This window comes from Syzygium oleosum, unplaced genomic scaffold, assembly GCF_021117445.2.
Source record: "Syzygium oleosum isolate NSW1041296 unplaced genomic scaffold, Sole_v2.1 Sole_v2.13, whole genome shotgun sequence".
Classification (NCBI taxonomy): domain Eukaryota; kingdom Viridiplantae; phylum Streptophyta; class Magnoliopsida; order Myrtales; family Myrtaceae; genus Syzygium; species Syzygium oleosum.
The window spans coordinates 10,320,440-10,333,226 of NW_026607497.1; the positions used below are offsets into that span (position 1 = coordinate 10,320,440).

A 12,787-nucleotide genomic window follows, 5' to 3' on the forward strand; every position below is an offset into this window, starting at 1 on the left:
ATGCGCTCGACAATTTGGGTTGAGTCGGGGATTCCCATGCCAACGATTCACTCGATGAAATTCCCTTTTCTCCCGTAAAACTGAACACAAGACTGATGAGACATTTAAATGCTCTTTATTGATTTAAGGACAAGATAGCAAAGGACAGGAGATTTAAAGATGCAAGTAGTAGAAATAATTGCTGCCAACGATGTAAATTGCACTGAAATGTAAATTCTATTGAAAATGAGGATGAAGAAAAATATGCATTCTTCGGTTGATTGGTCGAACCTTTACAAATAATATATTTGGGGTATTTATAACCCACGATTACACGTAAACAGTTACCCATGCTATATGTGGCTTCTACTATTTAGTAATACTTATTTACAAGCAATTACAATTCCAAAATTATCTGCTCTACTTTCTTGCAGTTGATGTTGACTAACAATATCACATAAAGGGGGTTGAATAGGTGTTTTCAAACTTTTGCTAGAATAATGCAGAATTAAAAACGCCAAGTTTTGAAACCAGAGTAACTAGGCAAAGCAGAGTATAAATAAAATTAAAAGTTTCATTCTGCATTCAACCATTCAACAAGAATTCTTTGAAGGTATAATATGTATGTAAATTTTGTCGCACCTAAATTTCCAAAAATTTGAAGTGATGATTTAGTTTTTCAAATGAACTTGAAAATGATTATTACTTGATTTTCTCGATAATTCATATAATTTAACTAAAAATGAAAAATACATATGCAATAGTATTATAAATTAATGTACGTTGTGTCATTCAAAAGAATTTCTAATATGAAAAATTGAGTTTACACACTCAATAATAACGAAATTAACTTTTTCACAACAGTATTATGGACAATCTAATTAGCGAGAAATGATTGTGCTTTTCCTTCGACACTTAAAATGCAGTGCCCTTATGATGCTTATAATGTTATAAAAGCTTAGGCGATTAGATAAATGCGTGGTTTAATATTTAAATATTTATTACTCTTTTTGTTTAGTACGTGGACATATTTAATTGGAAAGGTAAATAGGAGCCTAAAAAGATTTGAACTCAGAACCTGCTCTGATACCATGTAAGATTTGGGAGGAACCATTACCAACTGTTCTAAAAGTTTAAACTGTTAGATGAAAGCATGATTTAATATTTAAATATTCTATCATTAATCTTATCTAATGAGATTTTTAGGACTATATATCTTTTGATATTTTGACTCACCTATATGTATGATATTGTTATCTAACCATCGGATCCTCAAGTATCAATAAAAAAACTAATGTGTTTAAATGGAAATTGATAGATTAAGTATACCCACTCTGTCGAGTGTGAAACTATATGAGTAAGTCAGATTTTTATTCATATGACCCAAGCAATTCCATTTTTTAATGCTTTAGCCCCATCTTTTGATTGCTTTAGAGTGATATAAATTTGAATAGAAATAACTAATAAATCGGAATTGTCAATGTATTTCTTAATTATTCATCCTTCATATATTAAACCTATAAGATCACTGGCTTCTCTATTCACTGCATCGACAAGCCAGTAAAACAACCTGCCATCCTCATCCCGAATTAAACCTCTTGCGCTCAGTTCGATTAGGTTTGCCAGCACCTTTTAGTCTGTGTTGGCCTATAGATTTTCGAGCAAAAAGAACCGCATATGTCAGTGCCAAATCCGATGGAATTTGTCCGGTTTGAAGAGCCACACCTGCCAAGTTGACTATGTCATCTCCGACCACATCCCAGAATTTCTTGTAAAATAATGCTTGAAAAGTTGAAAACCATCCAACCTTGGTGATTTAATAGACCCCATTTGCTCAACGGTTGCTTATAAAATAAGCCAAGATATATTATATAAAAAGCAAACTATCAAAAATTGGCAATTTCATAATATTTATGCCGGAGAATGGGTGAATTGTTTTATGAAATAATGACCATTGGTAGTAAAAAAAGACAAATAACTAAAAAGACAGCCAACAAAGAAAAATGTTTTAAAATGACCAAAATGTGTCTATGTCATAGAACGGGTCTATTGCTTTATGAATTAATAAAAAAAATGACCATTGGTCATCAAAAAATAAAAATAATTAAAAAATGACCATTGCCGAAGAAAAATGTTTTGAAATGACCAAAAGATGTCTAAAGGGTCAATTGCTTTATGAATTAAGAAAAGAATGACCATTGGTCGTCAAAAAAGAAAAATAATTAAAAAAAATGACTGCTGCCGAAGAAAGATGTTTTGAAATGACCAAAAGTTGCTTATGTCAGAGAAAGGGTCTATTGCTTTATGAATTAAGAAAAGATGACCATTGATCGTCAAAAAAAGAAAAATAATTAAAAAATGGCTGCCGCCAAGACATCAGAAAAAGGGTCTATTGCTTTATGAATTAAGAAAAAAATGACCATTGGTTGTCAAAAAAAGAAAAGTAATTTAAAAAAATGACTGTCGCCAAGACATTAGAGAAAGGGTCTATCGCTTTATGAATTAAGAAAAGAATGACCATTGGTCGTCAAAAAAGGAAAAATAATTAAAAAAAATGACCTCTGCCGAAAAAGAAATATTTTGAAATGACCAAAAGATGTCACTGTCAAAGAAAGGGTCAATTGCTTTGTGAATTAAGAAAAGAATGATCATTGGTCGTCAAAAAGGAAAAAATTAAAAAAAAAAAAGACCGCTGCCGAAGAAAAATATTTTCAAATGACCAAAAGATGTCCATGTCAAAGAAAGGTTCTATTGTTTTATGAATTAAGAAAAGAATGATCATTGGTCATCAAATAAGAAAAATAATTAAAAAAATGACCGCTGCCGAAGAAAAATGTTTTGAAATGACCAAAAGATGTCTATGTAAGAGAAATGGTCTATTGCTTTATTAATTAAGAAAAGAATGACCATTGGTCATAAAAAAGAAAAATAATTAAAAAATTACCACTACCGAAGAAAAATGTTTTAAAATGACCGAACGAAGTCTGTGTCAAAGATTGGGTAAATAATTCTTGCACTTTTGAATGCCAACATTGTGCAACATTATCTTAGGCAAGACACCTTACAAGATTGCCCTAGTACTTGGACAAAACAAGCCGAGAACTTGTTGGTCGAGTGGTATCTACCCAGTACAACTCCTCTCGGAGGTTTTGAATCATGTTACTTGGGCTGGGTTGGATTGGGCCAGGTTGGGTTGGATTGAGTGTGGGTTCATCTCATCACGCGAATCAAAAGGATAATTTCAGCTAGAAACGCTAGGACTTATTCCAATTACTTACATGTGCGCTCATTAAACCATATTTCAAACTGAATGTTTTAGCTAAACTGAGTTAAATGCTTCTAATTAGAACATCTATTTTACTTGATATATTGTGCTTAAAAAACAATTTGATGTTCAAATATCTTTAATTAACTAAAGTTTTGAAAAACATATGCATTGCCAAGACATGGAGATCTTGATTCTAAGTTCGTTATAATGCGACTTTTCCTTGTTTTACCAGAAGAAGATTAAGAGAAATAGTTAATTAGCATGAATTTGGACATGAATATATATAGCTAATTTTGTCTATGAAATGGTTGCTACAGATAATAGTATGTCGTCCTATTGTTTTTCAACTAATTGTTCTTGGAAGAGTACCATAACCCTCCCTTTCATTTGACTCGGAACTTAGAGGATAGTATCCAGTTTTAAAGTTTTGAACCGGTGTCGAACAAATTTCAGAGTACAGCAACTACCCATTGCTTTTTTAAAAGATAGCACCATTATTCGCTGTACTCCCAATACGAAATCCTCCCTTGCTTTCATTTGATTCAGAACAATCCCCTGGACCGTCTACGAAAACAATTTTTGCTGATGGACACAATCTCAGTTTGGCCGTTAGCTGGGTTTCATAGTTAGGGTTCTATGCACTATCCATTTAAGTCAAAAAATTCCTACGACAATGCTGCTGCAGATTTGTTTTGACACATGAATGCGGCTCATTGAGGAACCGCGAGTAATGGAGAGAGAGTGCAATCGAGCTTCACAGTGGAGCTAATGGCAGCATCCTCTAGGTCTAATCTTGATATCCTCGTCTCCTCATAAACCCATCCTTCCTCTAAATACATATGTTGCTGCAGAAAGCTCGCTAGTCTTCATACTCGGTCATCGTCGTCCTCATTGTTTTCTGCATATCTCCATCGCTCCACATTCTCTTGGTCCTCTTCCGTCTCTTCACTATCTTCTTCCTCGTGTATGTCTTCTTTAACTGGCCACGGTTTCTTCGCCACATTCAAAGCTACGGGAGTAGGGCTGACAGCACCCTTCCTCTTAGTGGACTTTGCTGGGGGCGTCTTCAAGTTTGGTTTCTGTCTGCTTTGTTTCTGGCTTTTCCCGTTGGTGCGCTTTCTGCTGTAATTTTCTTGATCACTAGCTTCGTCCATTTCATGATCTGCATTGCGTGTGGCATTCTCAGCATTCTCATCAGCCATGTACTCGGGATGCTCTCTTCTCAAGTGAAGTTTGAGCTTGTACTCATGAATGTAAGCCTTGTCACACGTCTCATACGGACAAGCATAAGGGCGGTCAGATGATGCCGACCCATAAGCTCCACTGGAAGGCTTAGAAGCTTTAGTAGTGATCTTCTCCGGAGGTGGTGTGTACTTCGTCACCTCAACTGCCGCATTCTGTGGAATTAGGTAGAAAGTCATAGTCACAGATTCAAAGTCAATTAAATCAATGACACTTAGAACTAAAATAGCCCCTAGCTTAGTAATCAAAACCTAGATTTCCCAATGTTTCCAAGTTGACCAATATTTATCAGAAAAATGAAGAACTCCCACTTTGCAAGTTAATTTCCTTTTGGATCGTGCTTAACTAATCAACTTAGCGACTTGGGCAATAATCATGTATCACACATGGCTTTGAAACTGAAAATCATAATAGGACATGTGGAACCCAATCTCAAACTGCTCAGATGCCTGGCTCCCCAAGCATCCTTCATTTCAGTAGTAACACAATAATAAGAAAGCAATACCAACCTTTTCATGCTGCGATGCAATGTGGTTCTTAAGCTTGTACTCGTGAGCATATCTCTTTCCACAATCTGAGTATGGGCAAATATGATAGTTCTCTTGAGAGTGTGTTTTCATGTGGGACCTCAAGTTGAAATCCAGGGAAAATGCCTGAAATAACAAGTGAACTGTCAAATAACAAGTGGTCCAAACAAATAATAACTACAAGCATCTGTGGCATGTCCAGAATAGGTAGATTGAATTACAGCATGTTGTTTATTACATCCACCAGTGTGCTAATTATTCATGTCAACAGGTCAATATCCTATATGAAAAATTAGCCTTTCTTATGCCGCTTACTCACAAAATTCTCAGGTGTTAAATGTCATTTGGTTTTAAGTACTAAATTATTACCTGTAACCAATTATGATCTTAATCCTCACAATCAGATCAGCGAAACTTATGATGTAGAAAGGAAAGCAAGAAAGGAATTAGAGTGGTAGTGAATAAGTTAGGAAAGCGGACTACAAAATATATCAGCACTTACTATACTAAATAGAGGATTTAAAATTAAAACAATTCTACTTTTCATCCTTGTAATTTCACGCTTTCTCCAATCAATTCCCTGCACTTTTAATTTGTTTAATCTAGTCCTTCCACTTCTACTTTCATAAATTATCTAATGAAATTCCTCTGACACCACATTCGGTCAAATCCAACTGACGTGGCCATCAGACGACTTTGTAGTGTGACGTGGACAAAATCTTACCAATGTGGATGTCCACGCGGTTGTCCACATGGGCTAAACTTTATCCACATCATACCCTGACATTGTTTACATTGGTCAAATTTTTCCACACACGTATACACACTGTCATCATTAAAAGAACATGTTAGTTGAATTAGATTGGATTCAGTGTCAGGAGACTTGATTAGAAATTTTGTGATGGTAGATTTTAACTTAACAAATTAAATATTCAGGGACTGGATTAGAAAACGCGTCAAAGTACAAGAGCGAAAAATTGCTTAAAATAATTCGTGCATCTTGATATAATAACAAACCAAACTCAATATGATTGTCAACTTCTATTTTTTTGGGTCAGATGATTCTCAACAAGTAATGGAAAGAGGATTAAACTATCTCAGAGAAGTAAAAATCTCTTACTCAGTCTTAGCCCTATAGAATTCTATACAGGACCTGGTTGGGAACTACAATTCTGGCTACACCACTATAGAAAATTGAGACACCATCTCATACAAAAAATAAATGCCATCAAGTGAATAAAGATAAACAAACCCAGCAAAGCCTAGAAATTAGATTCAGGGGGGGCAGATTGATTGACCACCTTACCACAGCCTTCATAAGGACATACAAAATCTCTTTCCCCAGTGTGAATAAGAAAGTGCCTTTTTAATTTCGAACCATCCAAAAATTTCTGCAATACAAGCAAAGGAACAATCAGCATGCAGTGCATACCTAAAGAGACAAAAAGGGAAAATAACTTTCGACCACAAAACAAAACACAAACAACTACCAACAAACACTCCGTCTAAAACTTTGAGAGTTCATTAGCAATTGATAAGGATATGCCTGCAAGGCTGGCAGAGAAACAATTTTCATATTTTGCAAGTTCGGGTAGAAGGTCCAATCCATAAACTTAAACTACTGGATAAAGAGAGAAAACATCACTATGAGGCCAAACAAACCCAGGAACAAGTGATGTTGGATACTTTAAACCCAAAGAACCGCAAAGGGAATGGACGAACAGGGAATAAGACAGAAAAGCTGCACGTGAACTGAAATTTAACTCAAAAAACAAAAATTATTAAGTGAAGGGAGACCAACGCAAAAAACCAGATGTGGAAACTAGTTGCTAACCAATCTCTAGTCCGCTACCAGTCACGGTTTGCATTGGTGGTTGCTGACCAGTGGCTGATCTTTGCTCTGATCAGCAACCAGCGAAAGGGTGCCGTTTTTGTGCATGTGCATGCACGTGAGAGAGAGAGACAGACAGAGACAGAGACAGAGACAGAGAGACAGAGACAGAAAGAGTTAAACCGAACCAAGAAATTTGAGACGAAACACCAGATACTCAAAACAAATAGGCTCGATGCAAGCAAAACCAAGCATCCCGATTACGGCCGTCTTCACAGGCAATGGCGAAATCAGCCGGCTCCGAATAGAGCAACATCCATCGCAAACGCTGCACCGCGAGACCGCAACAACATGCTCGCCAACCTAAACCGAACCGCACCGCCACCTGTTTTGCCCTCTACTTCATTCCAGATTGTCGCGGCCGCCAAAAGCTACTCATGAGCGCGCGCGCAGAGAGAGAGGGAGAGGCGGGGTACCTGAGAAGCTTGAGCGAGCTCGTCCAATTGAGAAAGGCATCGAAGATCCCGCTTGTCCCTAGCGCCGACGTGCTTGTGGTTGTGGATTCCGAACCCTTGCAACTTCCTGAGCGAATTCTTCATCTGGAACCCCCACCGAAGAAGGAAGAAAGAAAGGAAGAGAGAAGAGAGAAGAGAAGGAAGGAACGCCAAAAAACTCCGTCGACAAACAACCTAGTAAAGAAAGAACAAGATGTTTCTTTTATCCATTACAGGCAATCGAAATATAAAGAAATAGTCAATATATTCAAGATAATTACATTTCTACGTAACACCATAGGCGAACAGACTTGGAGCCTAACATGCCATAATTACCACGAGATGCCCATCCCCCAACATTTGTATAACTAGTTTGACGTTATAGCAATGAACAAGGGCGACAGCCACCATTCTGCGGTAACTATATATGTCGCTGCGAACAGTCCCACCTCTCTCAGAACTAGTTGAGACCTCACTATCTAGCAAGAGAAAACAGAAATATTTAAATTAGCCCGATTCGTCAGATTCATCAGAATCACTTCTTTCAGGTTCCGCCGCATTAGTCTCAGCCTCTGGCACTTTGGGTTTTGCAGTGGGCTTAGGAGCAGTCTTCCTGCCTGGTTTGCGGGAATTTTCATCTCCGTCTTCCTCTTGCTCAGCCATGTCCACATGTACGGCACCATGTCAAGGAAAAATCAAACAATGGCAGGTGCCATCTGCCAAATAAAGTGGGTTCACATGCTAAATGTGCCGTAAGAGGCCAAAAGAGAACCGTGGTTTCTCTACTTAATATGCATAAATTCATTTGTTGACCTTACTACTGTGATCATCAATTGGACAACGTAGATGCCTCAACCAAGCTGATAGAAGCTAGATGCACATCCGCAGATACCACCCAAAAAAACAAAGAAGAAGAATCCAAGATGGCAGTTGCTATCTGTGCAATAAAGACGGTTCACATGCTAATTGTCCCATAACCTAAAAGAGAGCTAAAATATCTGCACTTAATATCCATTACCAATTCATCCCTTGACCTTATTTTAGGGATTGTCGATTCAACAACTTAGATGCCTCAATCAACGTGATGAAGCCTTGCTTGAAGCACACAAGGCACTCCAAAAAACCATATTAACGGACCTAAGCAACAGATATGAGTTAATTAGCAAGCAGATGCTGATATGCCTACTACTATAATCAAGGAATAGATATGAGTTTTTTTATAACATCAAGAAATAGATAATTAGCATCAAAGGATATCAGCATTTTCTGCTGTCCCACCAGCCATGATGTTCAACAGATCCTTTTCAACACGCTGCACAAGCTCAGGCTGCAGCAAGTAAAGAAGATGAGGTGATCATATATCTAGAATCTACAACCTATACGTACCTGATATTGCCTTCAACACACATGAACCGGTTACTTTAACTTAGATTTATTAGTATGTCTACGAATCCATGTCAGGCAACGCTTCCACTTCAGTGATGCAGTAAATTCTACTAATGTTATGTCCTCAACTTTAGCAGATACTTTATGTTTTACAATGCAATTCACCACTAGATAGCAGACCCTATATCTAACCTACCATTCCTAATCAAGTTCCCCTTCCCTCCACTCCCCCAAGTAGAAGGAAAAATAGATACATGCTCAAAGAAGACTGAGGTGGTAATTACATTTAGGTCAGGTTCTCTACGGAATCTTCTCTTGCGTGCATCCCTCATAGGAGGAGTCAGACCATGTCTGTACTCCACCACATCTGGGGAAGGATCTCCTGGTTCTCTGACCATTATCATCTGTACATGAGTTACCTTTAAGAAAAAGGTTCACAAATGAAGTAACAGTGCGGAAACTCTTAAAAAGAGCCCTTCACCTGACCAATGTCTGCAGTTTTAATCAGATTAGTATCATCATAGGTTTTGTAAGACTCCACAACAGTTGGTAGATCCATCAGAGAGGCAGTGAAATGGTCATTTCCAATGACAAAAGTTCCAGTCCTCCCATCCTCTGCCAAGAGAAGGAATTAAAAGATAAACTTGCAACCAAAATATGCAAAGCCTTCATAGGATGTAAAACCTTATGCAATATGACACGATGATAATGACTGAATAGAACAAACTACGCCTAACTGGAAAAAGTATAACCACTAGTATTCCAATTATGTCAATATAATGAGACGTCCATCCGGATCCAGCCAAACATCCAAGAAAGGAAAGAATCTCCATTTGGAATGTCAGAATCCACAGATAGAATACGCCTTCCTTTCAAGAAGAGTTATTCCTAGATAAGCTTATAATCCTAATCGAAAGCCTTGCCAGATAGTTAACGATAAGAGATACAACTACACATCTTGTCTGTTCTAGGGGGCTTCATTTTTCATAAAAGCTTGTAGTTTTTTTAATGGACACGGATGATACAGGTTTCATACCAGAGAAAGATAAATCTAACACCTTGTCATCAGAAGTAGATGCATCTTCATTCAATAGTAGTTCTATTCGCTCAGCAACAGAAGGTGGAACCCTGAAAATGAACTGTTCCTCCATGCCTAAACACACAAAAAGGCCAGTAAATTAATCCAAGTAGATAAGCAAATGTTGAAAGAACTACAACTTCTCTGATTACATGGTATTAACCAAAGAGTCATATTTTGGAAGGTGAACGTTGCAGCATTAGGCAAGATTAAGGATAGAAGAAAGAGGCAGCTAAAATTTAGGAGCCATATGTTCAAGGTACAGAAGGCGGAACCCTGAGAATGAACTGTTCCTCCATGCCTAAACACACAAAAAGGGCAGCTAATTAATCTAAACTTAAAAAGTAGATCAGCAAAAGTTCAAGAACTACTCCAAAGCAGTATAGCTCCACCACAGTCCTTGATACCAAAGGGAATAGTGAAAAAAAAGGAAGAAGAAGCAAGAAAGCAGGGGAAATAGGAAAAGGTTGTTTATTAAGAGAGTTAATACAATGACTTAGAAACATGGTATTAATCAAAAAGTCATATCTAAGGATGGTGAATGTTGATAGCATGAGGCTAGCTTCAGCATAAAAGAATGAGGCAGCTAATTGGAAGGGATGTAATATCAGTCTCAGTTCAATGGTCAGTAGGCAATGGAGAATCAATTAGAATCCGCGAAGATAAATGGTTGAAGCAGGGCATAATTACAGGACCTACTAATCTAGAGGATCCTCAGCTTGTTACCGAGTTGATAGACAAACACAACTACTCATGGAAGGAAGAAAAAATCCAAAACGTGTTTGAAGATAGAATCGCTAATGAAATACTGGCGATCCCCATCCCATCCACAGGAAAGGAAGACAGAATAGTATGGACAGCAGCAAAGTCTGGAACCTATTCAGCCAAAAGTGGGTATAATCTTCTCAGGAAAGGGGACAAGGACTTAACTCATAAGCAAGCATCGTCCTCTTACCAAAAGCCTAGAACTTTGTGGTGCAAAGTGTGGAATTGGAAGACCCTACCCAAAATCAGAACTTTCATGTGGAATCTATGCCAAAATGCACTCCCTACGAAGGAAAATTTATTCAGACGAAGAGCTTTACCTGACCCGATGTGCCCTTTGTGCAGAACAAGCCCAGAAACAGCAGAACACTTGTTCCTACTCTGTCCCTGGACAACTGAAGTATGGTCAGACCAAAATCTACGCATACGGATACAGAGAGAAGGTCTCACCAGCATAGATCGATGGCTTCTAAACTACAAGAGTGACTTACCTAATACACCCAACCTTGAGGTAGTGGCTGAAGTGCTCTGGTTCATTTGGAAAAGAGAGGAACGCAGCCATTTTCCGAGCTAAAATGCCAGACCCACAAGGAGTTGTGTCCGAAACACTTGAAAAGCACGAAATTTTTAAATCTTGGTGCTCGAATCAGAAGGTTCGCTCGGCCGCAAATCAAAACTCAACCTTCAAATGGATCCCGCCGGCTTTGGGTTTGCTTAAAAATCGACGTTGATGGTGCTTTCGTTGCCGGAACTTCTACTGGAGCGATAGCCGGAGTGTGCAGAGACGTATCCGGAGTGCTGATGGGTGGGTTCGCTCGAGAGGTGAAGGCGCGATCAGCACTGCATGCTGAAACCCTAGCAGTAATTGAGGGTTTGAAGTTCGCCTCCGAGTGGGGAGAAGGAAAAGGGCACACGTGTGTTAACTGTGGAGTCTGACTGTCTCACTTTAGTTCAGACACTTTGGGAGCAGATCAAGTCCTGTTTGGTTCAGCATTTGGAAAAAGCCTTTTGCCATATGCAAAGGTCTTTAGCCTAAAAAATTTTAGAAAAATATTAGATTGTTTGGTAAACTATATAACTAAAAAGGGCATTGGGAAAATACTTGACTGTTTGGTAAACATATATTTGCAAAGTTCTTTGGTGTGACCAAATTAAGGTTTTTAATTTTTAAATTTTAAAAATTGAAAAAAAGAAACAATGATCGTAACTTTTATATTTTCGCGTCGAGAGCAATGGAAAAAATACATATTAACATTTATAGAAAAAAAAAATCACATCCTACAAATTCGATCGTAGCTTGCACACAACTATTATGATATCTCATCTCGTACAAATTTGATTAGAAGAGAGTTTAGTCTGCTTCCTAACAGTCAACTTGTGCTTCTTGTAATAGCTAGGGAAGGAACGTAATGTGCGGGTGCTCGCTCTGTCTCTATTTAACCAGTACAAATTGTCTCATTGCTACTTAGTGCTACTTCTTTCCTAAGAAATGGTGAATCACACCCCACGGACACAACGTTTTTGTAGTTTTACATGGAAATTCAAGGCTCCCAAAAACGTTGCAAGACATTATTGTACGGTTGCTCTGTCACTATTTAACCACCAAGTGTGGATTTTTTTTGGGACGATTGGGTTGTGGCCGTGTAATTTGATTCATTCAGGAAGGTAAAATTCATTTGCAAACGAAACCAGGGAGTCATTTTCTTTATTCTTACACAAAAACCCCTACGAACAATACCGTGGCTATCTTACACGAAAACCCCTGCAAAAATCTTTCACTGCTGGGGGAATTTGACTAGAAGAAAGTCATTTCATTACAAGACTAACGACTGGAATACATAATGAACATATATTCCGTATTACAAAATACACGACCCTGAAGCAAATTTTCATGTCTCAATCTCAAGCATGTATCATTTCGAGTTCATCAAGTTCATATATCTCTGGTACAAGAAAAAGTTAATATTTCTCCAAGGTTCCACAGGGCCTGTATATATTTGGTCACCTCATAACACCATATTCAGTTCTATATGCAAGAGGGTACCTCATGCGCTGAAATTTAATGTGGAGCTTGCAGCATATGTTTCACTCTACATGAGGTGAAATTTAATGTGGAGCACGGTTCTCTATCTTCCACAACTACTCATGCACCAAAAGCCCACTGAAAAAGACGAACTTCCCCAGAATTTGCGTTAGTTTTGGGGTCATCCTTTCTTA

At 38.0% G+C, this 12,787-nt stretch overlaps 2 protein-coding genes across 4 annotated transcripts; both read right to left on the bottom strand.

Annotated features, from left to right (window-relative positions):
- Positions 1–3,751: 3,751 nt before the first annotated feature.
- LOC115665396 (zinc finger transcription factor YY1-like) lies at positions 3,752–6,417 on the bottom strand. The gene is made up of 3 exons (XM_030587289.2): positions 6,323–6,417; positions 4,999–5,142; positions 3,752–4,644 (listed from the first exon to the last, which is right to left on the bottom strand). The coding sequence occupies exons 1-3, from the start codon at positions 6,332–6,334 to the stop codon at positions 4,114–4,116; spliced, it is 687 nt and encodes a 228-aa protein (XP_030443149.2). The 5' UTR covers positions 6,335–6,417; the 3' UTR covers positions 3,752–4,113.
- A 1,123-nt stretch (positions 6,418–7,540) lies between these two features.
- On the bottom strand, positions 7,541–11,183 carry LOC115665395 (transcription initiation factor TFIID subunit 7-like). 3 transcript variants are annotated; one of them, XM_056316849.1, is made up of 7 exons: positions 11,062–11,183; positions 10,891–10,957; positions 9,764–9,880; positions 9,209–9,342; positions 9,012–9,131; positions 8,597–8,668; positions 7,541–8,010 (listed from the first exon to the last, which is right to left on the bottom strand). In XM_056316849.1, exons 3-7 carry the CDS (start codon positions 9,876–9,878, stop codon positions 7,849–7,851), a joined length of 603 nt encoding a protein of 200 aa, XP_056172824.1. In that variant the 5' UTR covers positions 9,879–9,880; positions 10,891–10,957; positions 11,062–11,183; the 3' UTR covers positions 7,541–7,848. The 3 variants fall into 3 exon arrangements, with proteins under 3 accessions (XP_056172824.1, XP_056172823.1, XP_056172822.1); XM_056316848.1 differs by having other exon boundaries at positions 10,891–10,965; positions 11,062–11,174; XM_056316847.1 differs by having other exon boundaries at positions 10,891–11,121.
- Between the last annotated feature and the right edge of the window lie 1,604 nt (positions 11,184–12,787).